Source organism: Orycteropus afer, unplaced genomic scaffold (assembly GCF_000298275.1).
Source record: "Orycteropus afer afer isolate SDZICR_OR568_19922 unplaced genomic scaffold, OryAfe1.0 scaffold00076, whole genome shotgun sequence".
NCBI lineage: Eukaryota > Metazoa > Chordata > Mammalia > Tubulidentata > Orycteropodidae > Orycteropus > Orycteropus afer.
Window position 1 is genome coordinate 3544410 of NW_006921663.1, and position 27930 is coordinate 3572339.

Here is a 27930-nt window from a genome sequence, read left to right on the forward strand (position 1 = left end):
ATTATCTTCTGTGTCTGTGTTAATTGGTTTCCCTTTTCTTTGTTGAAGAGCGTCTGTGCAGTCCTTCTGCCTAGTCCGCCATCTTGCTGGAACTCGCGGAAGCATGCTTTTTCTAGGATAAATCATAAAGTGAAGAATCAAAAAACTCAAGGAGAGTCTGGCCCAGAAATAAGTAAAATGCAAAAAAAAAAAAAAAACCCCACCAAACACGAATCTAAGCCAACTCATCATTCTCCTTCACACCTGTTTTGCTTCCCTGGAGCTACAGCATGGCTCGTGCTTTGACCATGTAGAGGATAACACCTTAGGGGATGTTCTGGGTACCTGGTGCCACTCTGACAGGAGTGTACCACAAATGGGAAGGCCTTAACAAACATGAGTTTATTCTCTTACAGTTTGGAGGCTTTAAATTTGAGTTCAAAGTGCCAGGCTGTAGGAGCTGGGTGAAGCCCCTCAACCTTGGGGTCCAGCTCTGCCTCCTGCTGCCAGCCCACTGGGGCTTTTTCTTCACTCAGACAGCTGCTGGCTGCTGAGGCTGAGAAGCCCAAGTGAAAAGGCATAGTCTGAATGTTACCAAACCACATGGCAGGCCATTAATTCAAGTTCATTGTAAGTTCCAAGGTTGGCAGAGATGGCAGGCTGCTGAAACAACACAGCTACACGCAGCGTCCAAGCGTGCCATTTGCTAGAGACCATTCCCAAAACTGCTTCTTATATACGGGAAGCAGACCACATACTCAAAGCAGCTACTCAGCTGCTTGTGGTAGATCCCACCATGGATTTTATTGCCAGTCTCATCATGGGGAATAACTATCACCAGCTGCCCAGCCACACAACCAGACCCAGCCAAGTTGACACAGAAACGTAACCACCACAGGGGATGACAAAGAAACAAGTCACTGAGTGATTGCGGGGAACAGAGCAATTCCAGCACCTGGACTACTTATCACAGGATTGTAACCTGAGAAAAAAAATAAACTTCTATTAAGCCACTTAAGAGAAATAAAAGTGTACATACCAAATCAACACTGCCACCGAGTGCATTCTGACTCAGAGACTTCATTGGGTTTCCAAGGCAGTAAATCTTTATGTAAGTGGATTGCCCTGTCTTCCTTCTGTAGAGTGGCTGGTGGATTTGAACTGCCAACCTTCTGATTAGCAGTCAGATGCTTTAGGGATTGCTGATAATGAATAGTAATGGTAATTGTCATATAGAATAGAAACTTATACAAAGTAGGTTCTGGATAATGCTTTGTTGAATTAATAGGTGAATATATAATTGTAGGCTCAAAACATCTTCATTTTAATAATATTTTATAAAATCTATTACATAAAATAGGTGCTCTGGTTGCATAGTGATTAATGCATTTGGCTACTAACTAAAAGGTAGGTGTTTCATATTCCCCAGTTGCTCTGTGAGAGAACTATGAAGCAGTCTACTTCCGTAAACATTTACAGTTTTGGACTGTATGGGGCAGTTGTGCTGTGTCCTAAAGGATTACTATGAGTTGGAATCATCTTGCTGGCAGTTGGTATTAAGTAAAACGAATCTGTGTTATAAAAAACTTCACATATAGATTTAAAGAGTCATGTTGTTGTTGTTATGTGCCATCGAGTCAGACCCGACTCATAGCGACCCCTCCTTGGGTTTCCAAGGCAGTATCACTATGGCAGTAGTTTTTTCCATCTTCCTTCCAAGGAGTGGCTGGTGGGTTTGAACCCCAGCCTTCTGGTTTGCAGTCAAGTGCCTTAGGCACTATGCTACCAGAGCTCCTTAAAGAGTCATAGAAAGCATGAAATAATTCCTGTTTTCTCTTTTTAAATCTGTTATCTAGTGTTGATAAGCCAAGTTTTACTTAAAAAACCAACCCCATTTAAGAACCTTGTAAGACAGAGTAGAAATTTCCCATAGGGTTTCCTTATGTTTCCCTTGAGCTAGAGCATGGCCCATGCTTTGACCATGTAGAGGATAACAGCTTATGGGATGTCGGACTCTGGAGGTCAGGCTGATGAGTTCAAACTGCCAACCTTTTGGTTAGCAATCAAGTGCTTAACCACTGTTGTCACCAGGGCTCCTAAATGGTTCTAAATCACCTGATTCCAGCTTTCCCTCACAGACATATTTTTTAGATTAGTTTTTTTCACCCATTTATTTCCCCAGACATGCCCAACACACCACACTCCAGCTTTGAATTTCATTTTGTTCTCTTGTATCAGAAAACTTAAAACTGGCCACCTCCTACTGCTATCTCATCACTGCTTGAAATATTTTTTTTTCCATTTCTTAATTTTTCACAAAAATGCTTGCTTTAGCATTTAAAAATCAAACATGGATTTATAATACATAAATGTAATAAAAGTAAAATAGATTTAACTTTTCATCCATTTTATAACTTCTGAGTTCTCTAGAAGGAGACTATTTCATAGAATTTTTTACTTGGAAGTCATAATTATTTAACTTATTGGCCCTCAGTTTCCCGATGTATAACATTAAAGGATTGGACTAAATCAGTGATTCTCAAATAATTCCCTTATTGGTTTTGTGATAGTTAAGGTTGTGTGTCAACTTGTCTGGGCCCTGATTTTGAGTGGCTTGGCAGCTGAATGTAGTTACTACCTGTGATGAGATTGGATGTGGTGTAATCACTTTCATGGTGGAATCTGCTGTGAGCAGTTAATTAGTTGAAGGGGAGTTGCCTTTTGGGTGTGGCCTGCTTACAGTATATATGGAAAGGAGCCTACATTTGGTTCATGAGTCATCATCCAGTTTCTGGACTTGAGCCAGTGGCCTGCCATGTTGCCTGCCAATTTTGGGATTGTTATTTTCATAGCTGCTAAACCAGTAATCTACCATTTTACCTGCTGGTCTTATATTGGTTGTCAGCCGCAGCAACCAGCAGCTGTATGAGTCAGGAGACGCCTCCAACTTGCTCCAGTGGGCCTGGAAGGCAGAGCTGAGCGCAAGGTTGAGGTGCTTCACCCAGCCCCTAGAGCCTACACTCTGAACTCAGACTTCTAGCTTCGTCTTTCCATAGAGCTGGCACTCTGAATTCAGACTTCTGGTCTCCTGGACTGTAAGAGAATAAATTTCCATTTATGAAGTCATCTACTTGTGGTATTTCTGTTATAGAAGCACTAGAGAACTGAGACAGTGGTCAAAGAGCTGTTGTTACTGAAACAGAATATTGATACTCTCCTCCCCAATTACAGAGAGATACCATTTATGGGTGCAATGCCCCTTCCTTTTATTCCTACCCATAATTTTTTTAAAATGACATGGTTGTTGCCTTTTGCTTGTACTAGAATCTAGCATAATATAGTATCTTATAGTCATATATTTTGTTTTTAAAGTGTAATATATCTTATTCATGGTAGTTAGGGGAAAAAAGATCATGCTGTTCAAGGCTAATCAGGCCAGTCTAAGAATGAAAACATTTAAAATCTGTATTGTATTTACATATTTCTCAAAAACTTTTTCATCTTGGTTTACTACAGGATCATAAAATCATTTAAATAGCACAACTGGACATTTTGTAGCATACAAATTAAATTCTATCAGCAGACCAAAGATACCTGTTTTGAGTTATATTAGACTTTAATTTTAATGATTATATTACAAAGACTTGTTTCAAAATACAGAGATTGGAGGATGAAAGAGCTAATGTCCAGACTATAAAAAAAAAATCTAAATTCACTGCCATTGAGTTGATTCCAACTCATAGCAACCTCTTTGGGTTTCTGAGGCAGTAATCTTTACAGAAGTAGATTGCTCAGTGTTCCTTCTGTGGAGCGACTGGTGGGTTTGAACCACTAACCTTCTGGTTAGCAGTCAAATGCCTTAGGCACTATGCCACCATAGCTCCTTGTCCAGACTATAAAGGCTTAATAAATGAAAAGAACTGCTCAGGACTCTATAGCTGAACGTTAGAGGGCATTTATAAACTTTTACCTTTTTTTCTCCAAGCTGTGAAATATGACAGGTTGGGAGTTTAAATTATCTTTTCTCCTGAGCAAATGTTTAATTACTCAACTACTGACTGAAAGGTTGGTGGTTCAAACCTACCCAAGAGTACCCTGAAGAAAGGCCTGGCCATCTGCTTCTGAAATGTCACAGCCTTGAAAACCCTGTTGAGCAGTTCTTTTCTGTACACATGGGGTTGCCATGAGTTGTAATCAACTTGGTGGCAACTTTTTGTTGTTTTTGTTGTTGTTGTTGTTCTCCTATATTATCTACTAGGAGCTCTGGTAGCATAGTGCCTAAGGCACTTGACTGCTAACCAGTAGGCTGGCATTTCAAACCCACCAGCCACAGAAACCCAAGGAGGGGTCTCTATGAGTCCAACTGCATGGCACATAACAACAACAACATATTATCTACTAATGGATAGTTTTAGCAGTTTAAAAGAACAAGCATTATGTCACAGTGTTGTGGTTATGGATCAGGGATAGTAGGATAGTTCAGGCTCAGGGTCTTTCATGAGGTTGCAATCTATTAGGGCTGCAGACATCTGAAGGCTTTGCTAGCACAGGGGAGTCTGTCTCCAAGATAGCTCAGTTACAAAGCTTTTGGCAGGATGCCAGAGTTCCTTGCCACTGGAACCCTACCACAGAACTGCTTGAGTATACTCATAATATGGCAGTTAACTTCAAGAGTAAGTGACTGTGACCTAAGAGAAATAGAGTAAGCAAATTGCCATGGTGCCTTTTAAGTCCAGCCCACACTGAAAGGGTAAGGAATTATGCTCTACCTCTTTAAGGGAAGAATATAAAAGAATTTATGGACAAGAACATGGTAGGTACTAAATGCTTTAACAAATAAACAGGCATTGTTACTTTGGTACTTGGAAGTGTTTGAGAGTCAGAGTGCTCTGGTTCATATCCCACCTTGCCCATCATTAACTACCTGATCTTGGGCAGGGAATTTTAGATCCCTCATCTGTAAAATGAGTGTGATATTAATAGCTGTTTCATAAGGAAAATAGGAAGGAATAAGTGGGGTGGGGGTGGGAGGAGAGGCAAAGCAGTGAGCATAATGACTTTTAATTTGATTAAGCATTCTGTAAGAGCTTTTATTTACTTTGTTTCCCCTTTGCTGGGAATTTTGATACAAAGGATATTTTTTCTAAAATGTTAGTAGCAGAGTATGACTTTGCTTTAAAGTGTCTACCATACTAGCCTAAATGTTCCTACTGTAGTTTTTGAAATTATGGTTATAAATACCTCCTCAATGTTGAAGACTTGAAAATGCAGGTAAGTACGTATGGAAGGTGCTGTTATTGGCATAGTGACCCTATGTACAGCAGACCGAAACACTGCCTGGTCCTGAACTATTCTTACAATCTTTGCTATACTTTTGCCCATCATTGCAGCCACTGTGTCAGTTCATTTTGTTGAGGGTATAGACATATCACCATTTGCCTTCAAGTTGACTCCAACTCCTGGCAATCCCTTATGTCAGAGTAGAACTGTGCTCCACAGAGTTTTCAATTTCCACAGAGTTTTCAATGGCTGATTTTTTTGGAAGTATACCACCAGGCCTGTCTTCCAAGGTGCCTATGGGTGGACTCAAACCTCCAACCTTTTGGTTAGCAACTGAACATTTACACCACCCACGGGTGGGTGGATGGAGATATATATGTGAATATATAGATATATGTGTATATACACACACATACACCCCTCACTTATTGACTGTCTTGTTATTTGACATTCACACTTAGGACAATAGTAAAAAAATCCATCCAAACTTTTTTTGCATTAATGACATACATGTGGCAGTAATGAATGCTAAGGTGCAGGATGAGAATAATGGTAGCTGTGATGGTTAAGGTTATGTGTCAAGTTGGCACGGCCACAATCCTCAGTGGTTTGGGAGTTATATAATGTTTTTTGGCAGTATGTAATGATGTAACCTGGCAGTTATGTAATGGTATAGTCATCTTCTATTTTGTGATCTGATGTAGTCATCCTCCATTTTTGCATAATGCCAATTTTTGTATAACAACCTGGTTTTTGGAACCTAACCATGTCAATAAGTGAAAAGTAGGTGTGTGTATATATATACAACACATTTCACATTCACATTGAGTGTGGAAAATATATATTTAAATTTTGCCATGTTTACATTGTGTTTTCTTATGTTAAAAATTCATGAAACACATTATGAACAAATAGAACCATCCATTGAATGTTTTGATTATTTTCTCAGACTAGGTCTCAGAAATGAAATTTCTAGGTCAGAAATAGGAACTTTTAGATATGTGGTATATAATGCCAGATTATGATCCTAGAAGTTTATACCAATGTATATTTCCAGCAGCAGCCTACCCGTTTTTTGATATTCCCAGTGTAGTATTAATGTTCTCTGGAAAGCACTGGTGGCTTCTGAAAGCCTGGTTACTTACAGTAACAAGCAGAATTACATTTCCAGTTGCAAGGCCCAATTGCATTAAAAGCCCATGGAATTGTGTTTTAGAAGAACTTCAAATATATAGAAGTATTTCCAGTCTATCTGCATTAATTTCTGCTATATTATATATAAAATACTATACAAAATACACATTATATATATATATATATATATATATATGTATGTGTGTGTACATATGTATTATATATATAATACATATATACACACTATTATGTGCTTAATAATTTAAGTATTATGCAGGGATTGATACAGCTTCTATTCTCTTGGAGCTTAAAATACAGGGTTGTCATGGATACTTATAATTAGTATGTACAGAGAATAAAGGACACGCGCATACGTACACGCACTACTGGTACTTAAGATATATCTCAAGAAACAATAAGGTAAAAGTTCTTTCCCACATTGAGAAAAGTACTCATTCTTCTTGAACCTAGTTGATCTGTCACCTCCAGAAAAAAAGTAAACTTTTAGCTTAAAATACTTTTTCCTTTCTAAACAGAGTACGTGAAAAACTAATGAGTGATAGGAATGGGAATTGAGATTTGTTACCCATTTCAGTGATCTACCTAAAGCCAGAAATTGCCCCTTGGTGTTCCTTACCATCCCTCACATGGATACTGTCTAAGGTAATGACTATCAGGAAATAACGCTTTTATTTGGTTTAAGGGAAACTACTTTGGAAAAAGCATGTAGGTTCTTTTTTGGGGGGGGGGGAAGAAAAGGGGTTAGTGGTAGGCTAGGGGACTAGAAAATGGAGGAAATAAGGAAGGTCATGGGTTGTATAAACCCATTCTAATTCAATATGGACTTTGCAAATTTTAATAAAATGCTATTTTTATATTGCCACTGGGGGAAATTTTCTTTGTCTAGATTATGAACACAGTTTGTTAATTCAGATCATAAAAATTGTCACTTTATTTTAAATTTGTAATTGCCAAATCTTTGTGTTTATTCAGCTAATACTTATCAAGCAGTTATTCTGTAGGAGGCACAGTTTTGTGCAAATTTTGTGTAGAAATAGCTTTTGGGCAACATTTTGTTTCATACTTTTTTTTTTTAATAGTGTAGTATTCTGAAACCAAGAAGAATTTTCTTGTTTAATGAAGCCTCATCTGCATCATCCTATTGGTTTGATTTCCTGTATTTCTATAAATTTCAAACCACTAAATAGCAATTTATCTCCCTCTTCTATTGTACTTTAATATGTGCTTTATTTGTAAACAGATTAGTTTCTATCAAAAAGGTTTTTCTTGAAGTAGATGACGATATAAAATGAGTGTGTTCACTTGTTTTCAAATATACCTAATAGAAATGTAAGGTACGTGAATTTCACGACTAGCTATTTAGCCAAGTCTAATTTTCCACAGGTTGGCGTGTTCTGTTGTTTACTAAGTACCTGTTTTGTGCGTTCTTTTGATACTTTTGTAAAGGCAAAAGGATAAAGTCGGTTTCTGAATGTAGTTGGACGCTCCTTTCCAAGTAGAGCTTTTAGAATTTTTTCTAGGTACGACTTTTTGTTGTAGTTCCTGTTTTAAAGTACTGCTCTTTAAAATAAACTGGTTACACGTAGCATAAGCTTTGAAAAGGCCAAACTAAGTTAAATAGCCACCTTTATTTACAGCTGCGGGGCTAGCTATTAAGATCTCTTCCTGGAAGAAAATTTGACTGTGGCTTTTTTCCAGAGGAGGGACAATTGCAGACTTTTCTTGCGCAGAGCGTGAAATGTGCCTTTTCTTGCCAAGGAGCAGCATTTTAACTGCGACTCAGGAGTGATTCCGCAGCCTCAGGTGTTTCTTTCTGACCGCGGTCTGTGTGCGCTCATCTGAGCGGGCGTCCAGGACTTCCTGTCTGGGCGCGGGGCGGAAGGATCGCGTTGCCAGTCGTGGCCGCTGCCGCCGCCGCCGCCGCCGCCCCTGCCGTTAGGTGGTGGGGTTTCTCAGCCCGGCGGCGGGAGGCGGGCCGGCCTCGGCTTCCTGTCGGAGGACGCGCAAGGATCCGGGCGTCTGAGTGTGTGCGAGTGCGTGAGTGTGTCTGGAGGACGGCGTGTGTCTCCGGGCGCGGGTTCCGCCTCCCCCTGCCGCCGCTGCTCTTGGTGTAAGTCAATGTGAAGCAGCAGCTCCAGCCCCGGGATAAACATGGCGACGTCTCTGCATGAGGGACCCACGAACCAGCTGGATCTGCTCATCCGGGCCGGTAAGAATCGGGGAACTTTTCTCCTGTGCATCGGTGCAGCAGGAAAGGGGGTGCACAGAAAGAGGGGTGACTCTTCTTTAGCGATCAGTGCAAGGAGGTACAGTGTCTACCTCACAGTCACTGAAGCGACCAGGGAAAAGGGGGGTAGTGAATGAAGTAATGGAGGCGACGAATCAGGAAGTGATCACCTTGGAGAGTAACCTGCCTCGAATCCGGCGCTGTCGCTTCTGGGTGGGTTTGCCGAGCAGCAGTGGCAGCTGCTGAGCAGAGCGTTGGCAGTGGGTGCTGGAGAACTGAGCCATAGATAAGTTGGGGACTCGGGGACGGATGAGTTGTGCGCTTCACCCCAGTTGCTGAGAAACCAGGAAGTGAGTGAGGCTGTTGTCTTTCGGCTGCGCCTGCCACGCTGTCTGGCCGGAGAGGCCGCTACTGCCCGCGGTCGGGGGCGGCGGGCTTCTCTCGTCAGTATTCTCCACCCCCGCCCCGTTACTCTTTTGGCTTCTTCCACAAATCCATGATTTTCGTATAAACGAGGCAACCCTCGACGAGGTCAGATAGACCAATACCCGCCAAAAAAAAAAAAAACAAAACTCTGACCCTGGTCACATCCCCACTTTATTGGCAGCCTCAGGAGTAACGGTTTTGGAAAGGGTCACTTTAATAATGTTGAGTGATCGGGGATGGTGTTTGTTTCAGGGACCTGACTCTTCTCATTTAATGGGTAGTTGTGAAGAAACTAGGCTTATGCCCCTTTCCTCCTGGGTGGTGGGTTTTTTTTTTCCCTCCCTTTCGGGGGGAAAAAGGAGGACACAGTATCTTTTGCACCCCTGATCTGGAGCATTGGAGCGTCAGGGAACGTTTATTTTTGTAAACAGTGGGTGAATGTGAGGGAGTAGGGCGGGCGGGAAGGAGTCTTGGCCCTAGGGAAGTCTCAGCACGGAATTGCCCCCTTTTCCCCTCCCCCCCAAACCTCCCACCATAGCGGAAGCGCAGCGGAGAGGACAGAACCGACGGGATTGACAGGCCTTTGCTTCCAATCTGCTCTCTGAGCTGTTCCAAATAAGAACGTTGATTTTTGGGGGCGGGACTAAGGACCAGGGCTGGGCCAATGAAGATTGGGCGGGAGTGAAGCTGACAATGTACGCATGGAATTGGAGGGAAGAGGAGTGTAAACACGGAAGTGGCCGCAGGGGTGGGGGATGTGCAGCGCCACTGCTGCAGCGGAAGGGCATGGACTTATGTTACATAGAAAAAGCAGCTTTACTTAATAGCAGCTTGCTAATCGAGGGCCCTGAATTGATGAAGCAGTGCTTAAATGATGTTTACTTTAATAATAAACACACGTTCCTTTCCCCGAGTCCTATTTCATATCGCTATTGATGGGAAGTGTTCAGCGAACACTAATGTAAAAGGTTTTACTGTTTTCATCCATTGATTTTTGGCAGGGGGCTTGTAATTGGTAGTTTGGCGAAACTGATTCAGTTGGGTTGGGAGAAATCACGAAGATACGCGTGTCTTTAAATTTAGCACAACTTAAGTTTAGTCTGGAATGATATAACCGTATGTATTGTACAAGTGATCAGCCTTTTATTTTACGAATTTTAATACTACACACTTAAAATATCTCAAAGAAAAATCACTGAGTCAGTGATTTAAACCCATTTGTTGGACAATTATTTTCTGCTTAGAGCGAGAACTTGAGTTTTAGTAAGAGGCAGAGCACATTAAGAATTTGTTTTCTTGTGTATGTCCAGTCTATTGCTATATCAAGGGGTACCATTTTTTACTTTGTATTATTGGTACTAATGATACTTTGAATATTTGAGGCAATGATATTTTGGTGAGTATAAAACATGTACATTTCAAGGGATATAGTTTCACTGGTTGTGAACATATCTAGAGAACGTGTAGTCACAGTTTTGCAAAATGCTGTTAAAAAGTTGTTGTTGTTGTTATGTGCCGTCGAGTCGGCCCCGACTCATAGCGACCCCTTCTTGGGTTTCCGAGGCAGTATCACTACGGAAGTAGGATTGCCCAACCTTCCTTCCGAGGAGTGGCTGGTGGATTTGAACCGCCAGCCGTCTGGTTAGCAGGCAAGTGTCTTAGCCACTATGCTACCAGAGCTCCCTGTTAAAAAGTAGGAAAGCTTAATTTTGCCAATAGAAGGTATTTCACAAGTTTTTGGAATTATCAGTGAAGCTGATTGTAACCTGGAGTGGCTAGAGACAGTTTGCAGTGTGAAAGTACAAATGTTTTATTTCCCTTTGAAAAGGGTTAGAAAAGGTTAATGGGTTTACTAGCCCTATTCCATTTCTTTAGTATATGCAAATTTTACAAATAAAGTTTCCTTTTACAATCATATTTTTTGGGGAAGAATATGTTGTACATCTGAATGTTTTTAAATCATTTCCTCAATCATGTTCATGTAATCTGAAGCTTCTTTACAAGCCCTATTTTAGAAAGAAACTTGAGACAGGTTTGCTGATTTACCCAAGGTTAATTCAATGAGTCAAAAGTTAGGGAAAAAAGGTGGCCTAGAAAATCAAGAATCATGTTTGTAATTTTTGTTCCTGCTAATTTCCAGCAATGTTGGGAGAGTAATGTTTGGGGTAGAATTTTTATTTGTAAAATGGACAGAATGATACCTTTTATCCCCTTGGGGGTGGAAGCAAGTGTTAGACATAATTTTTCCTCATAAAGATATCACGTCTTTATTGATGAGACAGCTCAAAGTCTGTATGATATGTAAATATTAATGTAGTTACAATGAATGCTATAATGTGCTTTAATCAAAGAAAACTTTTAAAGGAGATAAACTTTAAGTTGAATATTGCTTAGTATAAGTGTCGTTTCTAAGCAAGTGTAAAGGACTCACTATTATGATTATTGTGGGTCAGAATCGACTCGATGGCAATGAGTTTGGTTTTGGTTTGCTTTTATTGTTGTGGTGCAGTGGTTAAGGCATTCATCTGCTAACCAGAAAGAAGGTTGGTGGTTCAAATCCACCAGCTGCTCCGAAGGAGAAAGATGAGGTAGGCAGTCTTTGGTAAAGATTTACAGCCTTGAAAACTCTATGGGGCAGTTTTACACTGTCCTGTCAGCCTTGCTGAGGAGCTCTGGTAGCATAGTGCCTGAGGCACTTGACTGCTAACCAGAAGGCTGGTGGTTCAAACCCACCAGCCGCTCCTCCGAAGGAAGGCTGGGCAGTCTACTTCTGTAGTGATACTGCCTTGGAAACCCAAGGAGGGGTCGCTGTGAATCGGATCCAACTCCAGGGCAGTGAATTTGGTTTTGGTTTGGTATAGGCTTGCTATGAGTCAGAATTGAGGTGATGGCAGGGGGTTTGGGTGGTTGTTACATGTTAAGGTATCCCCCCTTTTGAGGCTTAGATAATGTGTATGCACTCATTAAGCTAACAGTTCAACAGTTATGCTGGTGCATAAGTTTGAATAAAGAATAAATAGTGCCTATTTATTGCTAAGGGAGCTCTGGTGCATGGTGCCTAAGGCACTTAACTGCTAACCAGAAGGCTGGCAGTTCAAACCCACCAGCCACTCCTCAGAAGGAAGGTTGGGCAATCTACTTCTGTACTGATACTGCCTTGGAAACCCAAGGAGGCGTCACTATGAGTCAGGTTCGACTCGGTGGCACATAACAACAACAACGTTTATTGCTAAATAAGCTTATTAAAATAACTGTCATTTTAATATACAAGAATATTTATGTGATAAAGACTTGAGATACTTCATACAACTTTCCTGGACAACACGATGTATGAGAAAGAACCTTGACTGTAAAAGTCAGGAGATGAGGATCTACATTTAGTGTCATTTAACTGTTAGTAACTTATTCTTGGGAGCTCTGGTGGCATAGTGCCAAGGCATTTGACTGCTAACCAGAGGTGGTTCAAACCCACCAGCAACTCTGCGGAAGGAAGACTGGGCAATCTACTTCTGTAGAGATACCGCCTTGGAAACCCAAGGAGGGGTCGCTGAGCTGGAAACAACCACCTCAGTGAGTTTGGTGTTTTTTGGGGTTTTTTTTTGGTAACTTAATCCTTTGGGGCTTCATTTTCTATATGAGAGCAGGGTTTAGATGATCTCTGATAAGTTTTAAATGTTCCAAAGTTATGAGTGGCTCAGAAATATTTAATGGAAAGTGAAGAGTTTCTCCTTATTCTTGGATTTTTTTACATTACATCATTTAATTTGAATATAAAGGTTTCTACATGATTGGGAGATTATTTTAGCCAGTCTTTGAAAATGTGTGTGCCAGATTGGAATTTGAGGCCATGTCTGTGTGTTGAATAAGTGTATGATACAGTCTATTTAATAATTTAGGGTAATTTCTAGTATATGTAGACTATTATATTGAGCTCTGGTAGCACAGTGTTTAAAACGATCCCCTGCAAACCGAAAAGTCTGAGTTTGAATCCACCAGCAGCTCTGCAGGAGAAAGATGTGGCAGTTGGCTTCTGTGAAGATGTACAGCTTTGGAAACCCTGTGGGGCAATTCTGCTTTGTCCTGTAGGGTCATAATTGGTTGCCCTGAGTCACCTCTGGGCAATGAATGGGTTTGGGGTTTTTTTTGGGTAGCCTGTTACTGCTGGTGTAATGGTTAAGGCATTTGACTGCTAACCAAAAGCTCAGTGGTTTGAACCCACCAGCCGCTCCATGGAAGAAAGATGAGGCCATCTGCTTTTGTAAATATTTACAGGCTTAGAAAGTGAATGTAGAGTCACTTTGAGTTTGGTTTGTTTATGAAGCTAACGTGAATGTCTAGCACTGTACTATTTCTTTTCTAATATTTATGTGAAAGTATTATATATATAGGGTCTGGATTTTCTGGGAGATTTTCAACTTATTCTGCTTTCTTATTTTCAAATATACTTACTTGAGAAATAGTGTCATCAGAAGTTTTGCTCTTCAGTGGAAGGGGGATGTTTAGCCTAAATATTTTCACTGACAAAACATGTCTAGTATGTCAAAGTTCATTATAAAATTTGAACCTGAACATCTCATTTCCTATTTTGGAATATCATGTCAATCTTGAAAAGATCAACTTGAAAAATCAAATTTAGCAGTATGTGGGAAAAAACAGTGTATTGAAATAAAATTGGAGGAATGGCATTAGTTTTTCTTTAAAATGGTATTTGAAAATGTGTTTAAGAAAATCTCCTTCTGGATTAATGGCAGAATTGGATTAAAATTCATGTAGAAAGTATTTTAAAGAAGGAAACTGTGAGAAGAATCAGTGAGGATCCAAAAAACCAAACCCACTGCCATCAAGTCAGTTCTGACTCATAGTGATCCTATAGGACAGGGTAGAACAGTTGCCCCCATGGTGTTTCCAAGGCTGTAAATCATTATGTGATGAAGCAGACATCTTTTTCCCATAGAGCAGCTGGTGGGTTCAACGGGCAGACCTTTTGGTTAGCAGCTGAATGCTTTAACCTCTGTATCACCAGGGCTCCTCAATAAGGATAATTCAGCATCGAAGTTTGTTTTAGAAACATTTGATTTGTGGAGAAGGGCCGTCAGGATAGTGTTCTTGAATTCCTTGTGTATCTATAGCCTAAATCTTCAAAAGGATGCAAAGAAATGCTTATGAAAAGCTTTTTACAGAATTCTTTGTGTGTAGGTAAATGAACAAAATACTATTTTACTATGGAAATGGAATGATAGAACTTTTAATCTACACATTGATATTTATGTTTAAAGGATAAAACTTAAAGTATGAGGATAGAATTTGGTTGTTCCTACATTTCATAATAAATTACAGCTGTGGTTCTCAGAATGTGATCTGGGGATTCAGGAGGGTATTTGCAGTTAACAGAGTCGTTAGGTGATGCAGATGGTTAATGCAGTACACTGCTAACTGAAAGGTTGGAGGTTTGAGTCCATTCAGAGGTCTTGGAAGAAAGGCCTGGTGATCACTTTTGAAAAATCAGCCATTAAAAACCCTATGGGTACAGCTCTACTGTAACATAGGTGGGGGTCACCATGAGTTGGAATTTACTTGACATCAACTCATTTAATGAAGTCACAACTCTTTTCATAAAAGTACTAAGACATTATTTATTGGCCTTTTCACTCTCACAAGAGGAGTTTTCTAGAGGCTACATGACATGTGATATCACTACAGACTGGATGAAAAAGCAAGTAGGAGAATCCACTGTCTATTAGATCAAACATTAGATTAGCAAACACTGTAAAATAAAGCCACTCTTTTTTTTTTTGTTTCAGAAAAGTTTTTTTTAATAAAGTGCTTATATTGAAATGTGGCTAAGAAACTGAATTTCTAATTTTTTAATATTGGTTACATGCTAAAAAGACTATTTTGGACATCCTGGATTAAATAAAAGTAATAGTTTCACCTGTTTGCTTATTTAATGTAGCTACTTAGAAAATTTAAAATCACACATGGAGCTCCTATTTTTATTGGACAGCTCTCATTTACATTTCAGTTCTCTTTCCTTTTATACTTTATTTTAAACTACTGTATTTATTTAGGGGAGCTCTGGTGGCTTAGTGCCTAAGGCATTTGACTGCTAACCAGAAGGCTGGCAGTTCAAACCCACCAGCCACTCCTTGCAAGGAGGATTGGGTAATCTACTTCCATAGAGATACCGTCTCAGAAACCCAAGAAGGGGTCGCTATGAGTTGAATCAACTGTGTGGCACTGAGTTTAGTTTTTTTTTTTAAGTATTTATTTAGATGGTGTGTCCCAGGCTTTTACATTTTGCCCCTTAATTGCTTTCATTAGGAGCTCTGGTAGCGTAGTGCCTTAGCCATTTGACTGCTAACCAGAAGGCTGGCGGTTCAAACCCACTAGCTACTCTTGGGAAGGAAATTTGGACAATTCCACTTCTGTAGTGATACTGCCTTGGAAACCCAAGGAGGGGTCGCTGTGAGTTGGGTCCTACTGGAGGGCACATAACAACAACAATTGCTTTCATTTGTGTTCTTCACTCACCTGTTACTGTTACAGCCTCAGGGCATTAGAGGGTGAGTGTAAATCAGGTGCAGTCCAGTGAAGGTTTTGTAATGGTGGTTCATGGTCTTGCTTTTGTGGCAGAATAACACTACCACATAATGAAGTGTTTTCCAGTTTTTTTTTTCCATTGCTTGCAAACTAAATTGTTACTAAATTTTATTTTTGACCTGAGAACATTGTTATGAGCTAGAGCCATTGCCAGCATTCTCTTCTGCAAAGCTGAGAGGTATGCTTCTTGTCAGACTTAATTACCAAGTTTGGTATTTTGTTAACAGCTGTTGAGTGAGTCTGGAATAGGCTATCATACAAATACCGTTTGATTAGAGAGATAGAAATGAAACAAGAATGCTTTTAGCCATAGTAAATGAAAGCATAAACAAATTTTCTTTTTGGCACTATGATTGAAATTGGTAGTTTTTGAAATTTATTTGATCTGTTTATTTCTTGAAGGAGGATTAACAAGCAACACCTCCTAGTTTCTGTTTTTTTTTTTTTTAATGAGTTTATTTTTTTTCCTCCCATATATTTTTTAGTAAAAGACTAGAAAGGATAGCAGTAAATCAAGCATTAAGAGATAATGAAGCTTATTTTTTAACCCTTGCTTATAGCTTGTGTAATACTTTAAATTCATGTTTATCCTCAAGAATTGTACATTTTGAATTGTATTTGAAATATCGATCGGACCAAAATAATATTGAAAAGTTTTAAAAAATTACACAAACTTGAACAGGAGAACTATTTCTTAAATTTCTGCTATCAAAGATGGCTTGTTGATTTTGTAAAGTAAAAAGAGGTAATGCTCACTCTCACAAAATGTGTATTCTTGGAAACTATTTTAAATTAATCTGAGAGTTGAGCCATCAGAGTTTTGTTTGAATGTGTTTAGCATTATTTGTTTGAAAGAAATCAGTACCTTCTTAATAAGTTGTTTACACAGTGTCTTTAAATTATTTTATACCTTTGTTTAGCTTTGAAATTCTTTATTTTCCAATTATGTTTTTAATGCACTCTGAACTGTTGGTATATGCTTTATGAGGCTAGAGATTTATTCACATGTGTGTACCTGATTCATAGCACAGGGCCTGGCACATGGTGAACGCTCAAGTCATTTGTTGACTTTAAGAGTATTAGATTTTTCTAGTTGATAATTCAGAGAATTTATGCATTTTTTATATTCTTAACCTTTTACATTTAAAGTGTGAATAAGTAAATTTTCTTACTAAGTTTATATTAATTACATTTGTTTTAATCTATAAAATATTTCTGGGATAATATGTTGAATATTAGAGGCTGGAAAAGTTGTAAATATGACCAAAAACGTTTTTTAAGCAATAATTTCCACCGAATAAGAAACTTGGTATGTGAAGCCATGGTTTTGGAAATGCACCTTACATCTACTTAAGAATTCAAGGCATAATATGTGATTATTTTGTTTATAACCTAAAACATTTGAAAGTCTGGTAAAATTCTATTGCTATATATTCAAAGCTTTGATTTTTATATGGTAGAATTTCTAGGGTATGTTTTTAATATAATTACATAAGGAATTAACTTACCCAGGATGGTTTATTAATAGCACCTAAGACAACAGCTAAATTGTCAACTTTAAAGAGAATGAGCTTCCTAGAATGAATTTTCAAAACTGAGAATTTGCTTTCAAAGGTTCTTTAGGGTATATGAGTACTATATGGGGGCACTTTGGGGAAAAAAAAAATACTGGAAGTAGTAATGTATTTATATTTGTTTCTTAAAGTTGAGCTAGAAGGACTGACTTTGAATCCTTTGCTTCAGTGAAGCTGCAGATAAGAGTAAGCAGGGTCACCTAAAGATAGATTTACTTAGAGGTTTGGCTGCCTCTCTGGAACCATGAAGCTTTGAGCAGATTTCCATAAATGGAAAGAGCAACTGGAGAGACCCAGTACCTTGGTGAGAGTGTGGATGATGTGCAACAGGTGGTAAAACAGTCACTGGATTTTTATAAATCCTTTCCAAATGACTGGTGTTTAAGACACAGCCTTTAGCATTTGAGAGTAGATGGGGTTTTTTGTTTGTTTGTTTTTTAAATTAAAAGTTTCCTAGAAACAATTTTAAATGATTCATATTTTTAGTATGTAGAACTTGTGAATGTTTCCTTTTAGCTCCTTTGGGAGACATTTTGAGACAAATCAATCCAATTAGAAACTTATTACATATTTTTGTAGTCTTCAGTATTTTGAGTTAGAATGTGAGATTAATGTATCATTAGACTAGTAAATTCTTAAGTTTGTGTTTGAGTTGCCAATTTTCCTGAAAGGTTAGTGAGTTGTCCTTAAATTGAATACATAAAAGAAATACTTGTGTCCTACTATTTGGAAATCTTATGTTACGAACCAGAGCAAACATAAACATGACTTAACATGGTCCTCTGGACCTGAAGGAGTTTGTAATTTTAATAGGCATGGTAACGCAAGAAATAGCCACCATTTTTTGAGTTTTCATCTGTATGCTAACCCACACCAAACCAAACCCACTGCCGTTAAGTCGGTTTTGACTTACAGTGAAGCCTGTGTGCTAGGTGCTACAGTAAGTGTTTTGTGGGAATCACTGCACTTTTAATTTTCACAGGTACTGTGTAGTAGTCCTGTTTTGTAACAAAAGAGATGGAAGCTTAAGCTGGATTAAGTTAAAATGTTGTTGTTGTTGTTACGTGCCATCGAGTCGGACTCGACTCATAGTGACCCCTCCTTGGGTTTCGCAATATCACTATGGAAGTAGATTGCCTCATCTTCCTTCCGAGGAGTGCCTGGTGGGTTTGAACCATCAGCCTTCTGGTTAGCAGTCAGGTGCCTTAGCCTCTACGCTACCTGAGTTTTGGACTTGAAAGTTCAAACTACTGCTGTATGCAGCGTTACTGTTTCACAAGTGACTTAATTAGCAAAGCATAAAATAAGTGCCAGAAGAGGAAATACAGAGAGGGTGGTAGAATTTGGAAAGAGGTTCATTAAAGAAAACAGCATGGAAACCCTTTATAAAAAGAGCAAGATCCAGTTGAAGTCCTGAAGAAAGAGCAATGTTATTGTGTTTCCCAAGTTTTAAGGTGCTAAAGCTAATGTTAGGGTGTTAAAAGCTAATGCATGTGGTTACCTGTCTCTAGGCAGCATTGCTACAGAGCATTCACTAACCTAGGAAGGTCTGAGAGAGTCTAAGTTTCATTAAATTAACTTAGAAACATGACATGTTTCTCACTGATTGTGCTAGAGACCCCTAGCTTTAGTGGCAGTACATCAAAATATCTAATTGATTTCATAGGATCTTTTATCTATAGCCATCCTGTACCCCCCTCCCCCATGGTTAGTTTTGATAAAAATTGATGCAAGGTTTAAATTTCAAGGATTTTTCATTGTTTTCCTTTGGATAAAATTCAGAAACTTCGCAGTAATTTCTAATCAATCTCATTGGTTGTACTATAATCAACATTCATTTTACAAAGCATTAGATACTAGCTTGTTTTGATTTTTAAATTATTTCTGTAACTTATGTTATTGCCTTATTTAGAGTTATTCACATGGATGTGAATTTGTTATTTCTTTGTCAGTAATATGTTTTCCTTTACTAATACATTTAGTAATGAGTGTGAATATACTTAAAGTACTTTTTCAATTGAGTAGAAATTATTTTTTCCCTCAGTGGAAGCATCAGTTCACAGCAGTAATGCACACTGTACAGATAAGACAATTGAAGCTGCTGAAGCCCTGCTTCATATGGAATCTCCTACCTGCTTGAGGGATTCAAGAAGTCCTGGTATGTGAACTGTGCCTTTTTATGTTAAACATGTAACGTCACTTCATATATTAAGAACAAAGTTGTTTTTTTTTCCTCAATGCAATGGGATTATTGGCATTCTCTAAAGTCTATTGTACTTGAATACCTAAAAGCACAACTTATCTTTATTTGTTAAAGTCCCCAAATCTCAATTATCTTAAATACTTAATTTTAATAATAAATGATACAGAAAATGTCATTATAGACAAATGTTTGGTAAATTACTGCTTACAATATCATGTTTATTTCCTTAACTTTGGGTAAATTATAACCCCTTGTAATCCCTAAGAGTAGGGAAAATTGGGGCACCTGCCTCCTGTGACCACTTTCAGTCATCTATTCAGTGATAAATAGGTAGTAACTCAGGAATCATCCGTGGAGAAGAGAGAAAGGTACCTTCTACCATTTTCTTTACACCTACAGCTTGTGAGTTTTTCATTTTTTCTTGATTGCTTTTTAAGCCTGCCCTTGATATCCTTAGTCATTTTGTCCTAATTTTAACTTGTACTAATATTAAATATTTGTTTGAGTTGATACCATAAGATGGATGGTCTTCTCATAGGGATTTATAGTAAGAGCAAACATTTTTTACTTGGAATAGGAATATCGTGTATTATATGAGAAGAAAATTAGGGCATTATTGGTCAATATATTAATCCACGATAATACTAAGTACATCTCTTAATTGAAGGGTACCATATCCTGATCATTCAGGCATATGGCAAGGAAGCTGGAGCAACATCATTATTTGTGGTGGATTGTTGTTAGCTGTTAAACTCAAGTCAGCCCCTGACTCATGGCAACCCTATGCAAACAGAATGAATTCTGCCCAGTCCTGTGGCATCCCATCATCAGTTTCGATTGGACCATTGTGATCCAAGGCATTTTCATTGGCTGATTTTCAAAAGTAGATTACCAGGACTTACTTCCTAGTTCATCGCCTTAGTTTGGAAGCTCTGTAGAAACCTTTTTAGCCTTAGTAACACACAGGCCTCCACTGACAGATAGGTGGTAGCTGTATGAGGTACGTTGTTCAGGAATGAAACACAGGTCTTCCTTATGGGAAGCAAGAATTCTACTACTGGACCACCACTGCCCCAATGTAGTAGAATGTATGCAACCTATATGTATTGTTTTAGTGACCCAAAATAGGCCATTGTTCAGTTTAATAAAATTTTTAAGTATTGAGAGATGATATTCTGTAATGATCAGGTTTTCCTTTTCTTTACAGTCTAAAGTGAATTACAGGTGTTTACTTTTCACTGATTACCCATTTATAAATCCTTTCAGTTTTTCACCTTGTGCTGCAAGAATTACTGAATTAATAGTGGTAGATATATGGGAAGAAAGTAATTGTTAAAGAACTCACTTATTATACTACTATTTTATTTTCAAATGATTCCCCAATTGTCAAAATAATAGAAAATTTTCTGCAATGAGCTTGAAAGCATATAAAAAGGCTGAAGAAGGGTGGGTATGGATGGGGGTTTACCGCTTGTGATCCCAGCCTTACTTACCCACAGGATTAATATTTCCTTCAAGTTGATTTTGTTTGCATTTATGTCCTTACATATTTTAGATCATATTCAGCAAATTCACTTTTCAATATTAAGTGCTTATCCCATTTTGAGTAATTCTTAATAAACCTTACCACTTCAACTGTCCAATAAGATACATTAATGGGGGTGGAAATTTTAATTTTTCAACTTTTTTTTATAGTGGAAGTGTTTGTCCCTCCTTGTGTATCAACTCCAGAATTTATCCATGCTGCTATGAGACCAGATGTCATTACAGAAACTGTAGTGGAGGTGTCAACTGAAGAGTCTGAACCAATGGATACCTCTCCTATTCCTACATCACCAGATAGCCATGAACCAATGAAAAAGAAAAAAGGTAGTTTTATACATTTCTGAGAAAGCAGGTGAAACTTTTTTTTTCTGTTTTTTGTACCCTCAAGGAATATAGAAGATGATGCAGAAGCATAGAAATAATCTATAATACAGATTTAAGGTTGATGTTGTCTTAACTAGACAGTCTAAAAGAATCAACAAATTGAGATTTTAGTTTTGTTTAAACATATTAATACTGCTTCAAGAATACAGTATTTGAGCCTTTAAAATACTTGCGTGGAAATGAGATTCTACCTGGTGGTGGGCATGCAGTAGTGGGCATACAAAAGGGAGGTGACAGAGAGGCCTGCACTTCTCTCCGACCCTTTCTTCTGCTTTCTGATCCTTTTGAAAAACCATTTTATTTTTACTTTTCTCTGTTTTTCAAAGCCTTACCTTCTCTCTCTTGGGGACATTAAAAGAAAAAAAAAAGGTCAATATTATCTTCTTCCTCTATCTTCTGCTTTGCTACACCAAGATTGCCAAGAGATTTCTTCTAAGTGGAATAAACTTTTCCTCTCCAGAAAAGAGAGTTAAGGCATTTTACAACTCACCAGTGGGAAAAGTAAGGGACAGTTCCACTTACTACTTGACTGACTCTTGCTGAAACTCCTGCCCTTGATCTCAGTGGATAAGGCGCAAGCCTCTCAGTATATCTCTCAGGTCACCAAGAGATGGGCAGTAAGTAGGTCCTTATCTTTTTCAAATCAAAGGTAAAACTCGAAAGAAATGAAATGTTAAGTAATCGGGTACTCATCTGATTCCACATTCTCCCCAGTCTCTTCACATTTTAGAGTGAAAATAAAAAGCAAAAATAAGAGAAAATGTGTGAAAAATAAAATTTTCATTCATTATGCACAAGTGTTTTGAACTGCATACAGTGATGATTAAGACAGAGTCCCTTCTCCCATTTAATATATATAGATCATCTGAAGAGAGGTGTGAATTAGAATTTAGAACAAAGAATCTATTCCTGCTGTAAATGTTTAAAAAGAAGAGGCATACATACAAATAGGCTCATCCACCCATTGCATCCAGTGGGAGCTGTTACAAAATACTTAAGAGATTTTTAAATTTAAAATAAGATGAAAATTGATTTTTCTGTTCTACCTATAAATAGTAGGCTTCGCTATTAAAAGGAAAATAAACGACAAAAAAGAAAGATGAATAAACCATGAAAAGCAAGGTTCATTTAGATTGATAATCCTATGTGATATGATATCAGTCATGAAAAGAATATGCCAATTAAATACTAATTTAATCTATTTGAAAATTCTCAATGATCATTTTAAAATTACATGTATTGAAAGGGCTTCTGTGGTTAAATACATTTGGAACATACAAAGTTACGTTATTTTTTAATAGCAGGACCTTTTTATTATCTGAGCTTTGGATATATTAATAAACATTGTGAATCTTCAAGAGAGGATAGCATGCAGTATTTTTTTTTAAGTCATAAAACAACCTTTTATTTGTAAACTAACTATTGTCTTGAAGGTAGATTTTCTTATTTAAGAACCAGTAAGTTGCAATATGAGGTATTGTCTCTGTTTAAACATTCATATACTCATTCACAAGTATTTAATGAATTTCTCTTACTATGCCCTGCACTCCAAAATACCAGGCTTATATAGTAGTAAACATTTAGTGCCTTCCTCAGGGAGTTTATTGTCTAGTAGGCCAACTAGAGAGATAAACCCAATCTCCCACATAAAAATACACAGGTAAAAACTATTAAAGGAAGGGTGCTTGATGTGAGGGGGCAAAGGAAGGCCTCTCTGAGGAAGTGACATGTAAACTGAGTAGGTCTTAGCAGCATGCAGTATTCTTAAAGTCATTTGACTATAGGACCCTTTTTCCTACTGAGGAATAGTCTGTTAATGCTCAAGGAACATGATTTGAAAAATGTCCTTTTGGGCTATAGTTCCATTAAGGAAGTTAGACTTTTGTGTGAATTGAGGAGCTGGTGAAGATATCTCGCTACTCACTGATTGACATATATAAATATTTAAATTGAGAAATGAAGTTATAGTTTCTAAGAAGGAGACCAGTGAACTTTCTGTTTTAATTTTTGCCAAACCATGCTTCTTGGGTAGTTAGGATTACCAGAATGGAATCCTAGAAAATAATAGCTAAACATTTTGAAATAGAAATTAAGACATTTAATTTGATGATCCTTTAATCTTGATAATCCTTGCTAATGAAGAGTGGAGTGACAATAGAAATCCCAGATGTAGGACAATCACCTCTAATCAGTAATAATATATTTAATCTGCAAATATAATGTACTTGAAAATTCTCACCCTCTTTCTTGAAGTTCCTCTCACCTGTCAGTGTTCATGCATTAGTGCTAAGGATCAAATATAAATCATTTCAGATGTATGCTGCCTTTGGTGTAGAGAAGTGTTGTTAGGTGCCGTCAAGTCAGCTGTGACTCATAGCGACCCCTGTGAACACAGAAAGAAACACTGCCCAGTCCTGTGCAAGCCTCACAATCCTTGCTAGACCTGAGCCCATCGTGGCAGCCACGGTGTCAATCCATCTTGTTGAGGGCCTTCCCCTTTTTCGCTGACCCTCACTTTACCATAGAGAAGAGTAGTCCTTGCTTTTCTGTTCAGTCTGTTTGATAGGGGCCTTATGGGAGAACTGAGGGAAAACAAAGGGAAAGGGCACAGACATTAAACATATAAAGAAATTTAAAACCCTTAATAGGTGCCTGCACACTGAGATGGAGAAATTTGAGCATGTATACTTAAATTCTGATAAATTGATTGGCTCAGAGAAGTAGAGCATGTTTAAAAAAAAAAGTTTTTACTTTTCCTCATTTGAGTTCAGAGTGCTTTACAAATAATCAGATCTTTTGCAATAGGTAGGTAAAGCTGTTTCTAATAATCCTGTAGAACAGGAAAACAAAAACTTCATACTAGGATTTGTTCTCAATGCAATGTTGAGGCCCTGACCACATAAATAATAGATGAGTAGATGAATAGTACCTAACTGCTGTAATCTAAATTTGCAAAAGTTTTTAATGCTCCTTTTAGAAGGAATTTTCAAATACACTGTGTTATTCCATAGATTATTGCCAAGTTTCATGAATAATGTGCTGTCAGAGTTTGCTTATTCAGGCTTCTATTACTTATTTTTTTCAGTTGGCCGTAAACCAAAGGCCCAGCCATCACCAATGTCCAATGGGTCTCCTGAGTTAGGTATAAAGAAGAAACCCAGAGAAGGAAAAGGTAATTTTGGGGGGCTATGTTGGAGGTGAGATTTTCCTTTTCAGTCAGGTGACATGTGCATTTGTAAAAAAATTATTTGTAGTACCTACACATACGATAGTTCTCTCTCTGGTAGTAGTTTTTAACCAGGGCATTTATCAACATCACCTCATGCAGCTTTTTCAAAATATCTATGCCCAGTCCCTACCCCACAGAGATTTTATAGTCATAGAAAGGGGAAGGGGCAGGCATTTATATTTGGAAAAGGTCTCAGGGCAATCTGATAGCACATCTTTCTCAAGAACAAGTTTTAAGGGATGTGTGTATAGCACTTATCCCCACATAAAACCCAGTGCCATCAAGTCAATTCCAACTCATAGCAACCGTATAGGACAGAGTCAAACTGCTTCATCAAGTTTCCAAGGCTGTAAATCTTTATGGAAGTAGACTGCCACATCTTTCTCCATAGAGCAGCTGTGGGTTCCAGATGCCAGCCTTTTGGTTAGCAGGTGTGTGCTTGCAAAAAAGGGTGTGGGGGAAGCATCATCTCACCTCCTCTTAACTTCACAGTGGGGAAGGAGGATCCAGATCAGTATGAACAACCCAGGCTGCCACCCCCCAACCTCTTTACCAACTTTAAGGCCAGTCGTCCTTCCTACAACACTCTCTACTTCTCTGCTGGGTTCAATAATTTGTTGAGTGGCCACCCAGAACTCACAGATAATACTCAGGATTATGTGGTTTACTAGGGAAGTAACAAGATTACAATTGCAGGTTCAGGAACAAGGCAGGATACAGTTCTTCAGTCAAGACAGCTTCTTACCAGCCATGCTGCAGGTATACTTTCTTTGACCTTTGGCCTCTGCCCTGCTTGGGCCAGTGTTACAAACCTAGCTTTGCTGAATAGGTGCCCAGAGGCTCTCAGCTTTCTTGGAAGTCCACTGCCCTGTCTCGTGCCAGTCTCTTGGTTCTGCAGGGATCTCAGGTCCAAGAACATGCTCCACTACTGGCTCTTTTTCTGTTTTGATGGTACTGAGATCCCTCTCTTTTTCTGCCTCTGATACGGCTCATTTTAAGCCTAGCAGAATGACAAATTGACCAGTTCCCATTAGGGTTCCATGCACATTGTTTGTATGGTCCCACCCACACGAGAGTGTCAAGTACCTTATTTACATTATTAGCAAGCTATCTAATCCCCTTGGTCAGCCTTTGAGTAAGATCTGACTCATAGCAACCTCTCCTTGAGTTTCTGAGGCAGTATCACTACAGAAGTAGATTACCCAGCCTTCCTTCTGACGAGGGCTGGTGGGTTTGAACCACCAGCCTTCTGGTTAGCTGTCAAAAAATGCATTAGGCACAATACCACCTTATATTTGCATAGTTGCACCTAGTCATCTGGTGGGAGTCAAAATCAAGTAATAGACTGTGTTAAGAGGAATGACACTTAACCACTGTGCCACAGGACTCCTTTAGTTAATAAATTAAGTTCTGTTCAGGTTAACTTTGTGCTAGGCATTATACCTTTTGCCTTTATAAAACTCATATATAGGATACTATTTGGGAGAGAGTCTTTTATTTTTCATTTTTGTTTCTGTTACAGACACAGCAGAACATAAACCAATTTGGCAATTTATATGTACAATTCCATAACATTGATTACATTTTTGGGGTTTTGTAACCATTATTACCCTCTTTTTCAAGTTGTTCTCCCTCATTAACATAAACTCACTGCCCTCTAAAGTTCCTGTCTAATCTTTTTGAATTGTCAGTTTGATCTCATGTAGATAGACCTTAAAAAAGCACAATGCTCAAAGCAGGTAATTGTTTCTTAGTTAAGCTCTTATAAACCATTGCTTAGTTTTAAGAAGACTTCAGGGGATATTTTTGGTTTAAGATTTAAAGAATATCTTAGGGCAATAGTTTCAGGGGTTCATCCAGCCTCATTACATGAGATTTGAAATTCAGTTCTGCATTCCCCCTTTTGATCAGGATTCTTCTGTAGACTCTTAGATCAAAATGTTCAGTGGTAGCTGAGCACCATCCAGTTCTTCTGTTCTCGTGGCAGAGGAGGCAGTTGTTCATAGAGGCAGTTAGCCACACATTCCATGTCCTCCTCTTATTCCTAAGTCTCCTTCTTCTTTGTTGCTCCAGGCAAAGATAAACCAGTTGTTGGCTTGCTAGCTTTTAAGACTTCAGGCATTACAGAATGAACCAAGGAAGAACAGAAGCACTAAACACATTATTAGGCCAATTAACTGGGATTTCCTGTGAAACCATGACTCTAACCATGAAATCAAGGAACCATATCCCGTGAGGTGTTTAGTTGTACATAAACAGACTCATCTGCTACTCTGTTTTGTTGTTTTAACTGTATCTGTCATACACTTTTGCCAATTCAGCTACATAGGATGCTATTTAATAAAAACAGTAAACAAGTGTATTTAGGATTTTTATATTAAATAGGACACTTTATGTTATTTAATGGACAGTACAAATTGACAGACTACACAAATGATTATGGTATAGTTAAGTACTTAAAAAAAAAAACTCGTGTGTGTTTTACCAATAGGAGATGGATGGGTTTTCCCAGCATAATATTTGCTTTTAATTACGTTAACAAATTTACAGTCAAATTCTATCATTGTTTTCTCTTTGTTTTTAAAGGAAACACAACCTATTTGTGGGAGTTTCTTTTAGATTTACTTCAAGATAAAAATACTTGTCCTCGGTATATTAAGTGGACTCAGAGAGAAAAGGGCATATTCAAGCTCGTGGATTCAAAGGCTGTGTCAAAGCTTTGGGGAAAGCATAAGAACAAACCAGACATGAACTATGAAACTATGGGACGAGCTTTGAGGTAAGAACACAAATAAGCTAGTAATCAATCCAAACATATATCTCTTTGTTACTTATTAGCTCTTTAAAGAGAAGTGTTAAAATTCCCATGTTTATTATAATGTTTAACTCTTAGAGCTGTTCTAGAGTTGCTTCTTAGATTTGGAGGTAGATGGGTAGAGAAGAGTTTGATGTAGATGTCTAAAATTTCAATACCATTGAGGGCCCCCCCATTGTGCTTTTGCATTTAGGACTATTTTTTAAAAGAAAACTAAGTTGTAGGCCTTTAAAAAAATTAAACTCAAATGCAATAGAGTTTACAGATTGTTAACTTACTTTGTAGTTTTTAAAGTTCATTTGAAATATGTTTTATTTGATACAAAACATTTTCTTAAGTTTTGTCCGTTTGAAAAATGTATAAAACTCATTGCAATGTGTATTATTCTAATAAACGATGTTTATAAATGACACATTTTGTGACAGTATTCACATATCCCACATGTCATCTCTATTAAGTAAATTTCTCTATTAGGTAATTTTCCACATAACATCAGATTGTTTCTATAACCTA

At 38.1% G+C, this 27930-nt stretch overlaps 1 protein-coding gene across 1 annotated transcript in view; it reads left to right on the top strand.

Moving 5' to 3' along the window:
• ELF2 (E74 like ETS transcription factor 2) overlaps window positions 1-27930 on the top strand; it is a 92040-nt gene that overhangs the window by 61857 nt on the left and 2253 nt on the right. The window contains exons 3-6 of the mRNA XM_007941212.1: window positions 19286-19399; window positions 21140-21313; window positions 24459-24545; window positions 27189-27381. Of these exons, the coding sequence (XP_007939403.1) occupies window positions 19286-19399; window positions 21140-21313; window positions 24459-24545; window positions 27189-27381 (568 nt within the window). The remainder of the gene's footprint in view (window positions 1-19285; window positions 19400-21139; window positions 21314-24458; window positions 24546-27188; window positions 27382-27930) is intronic.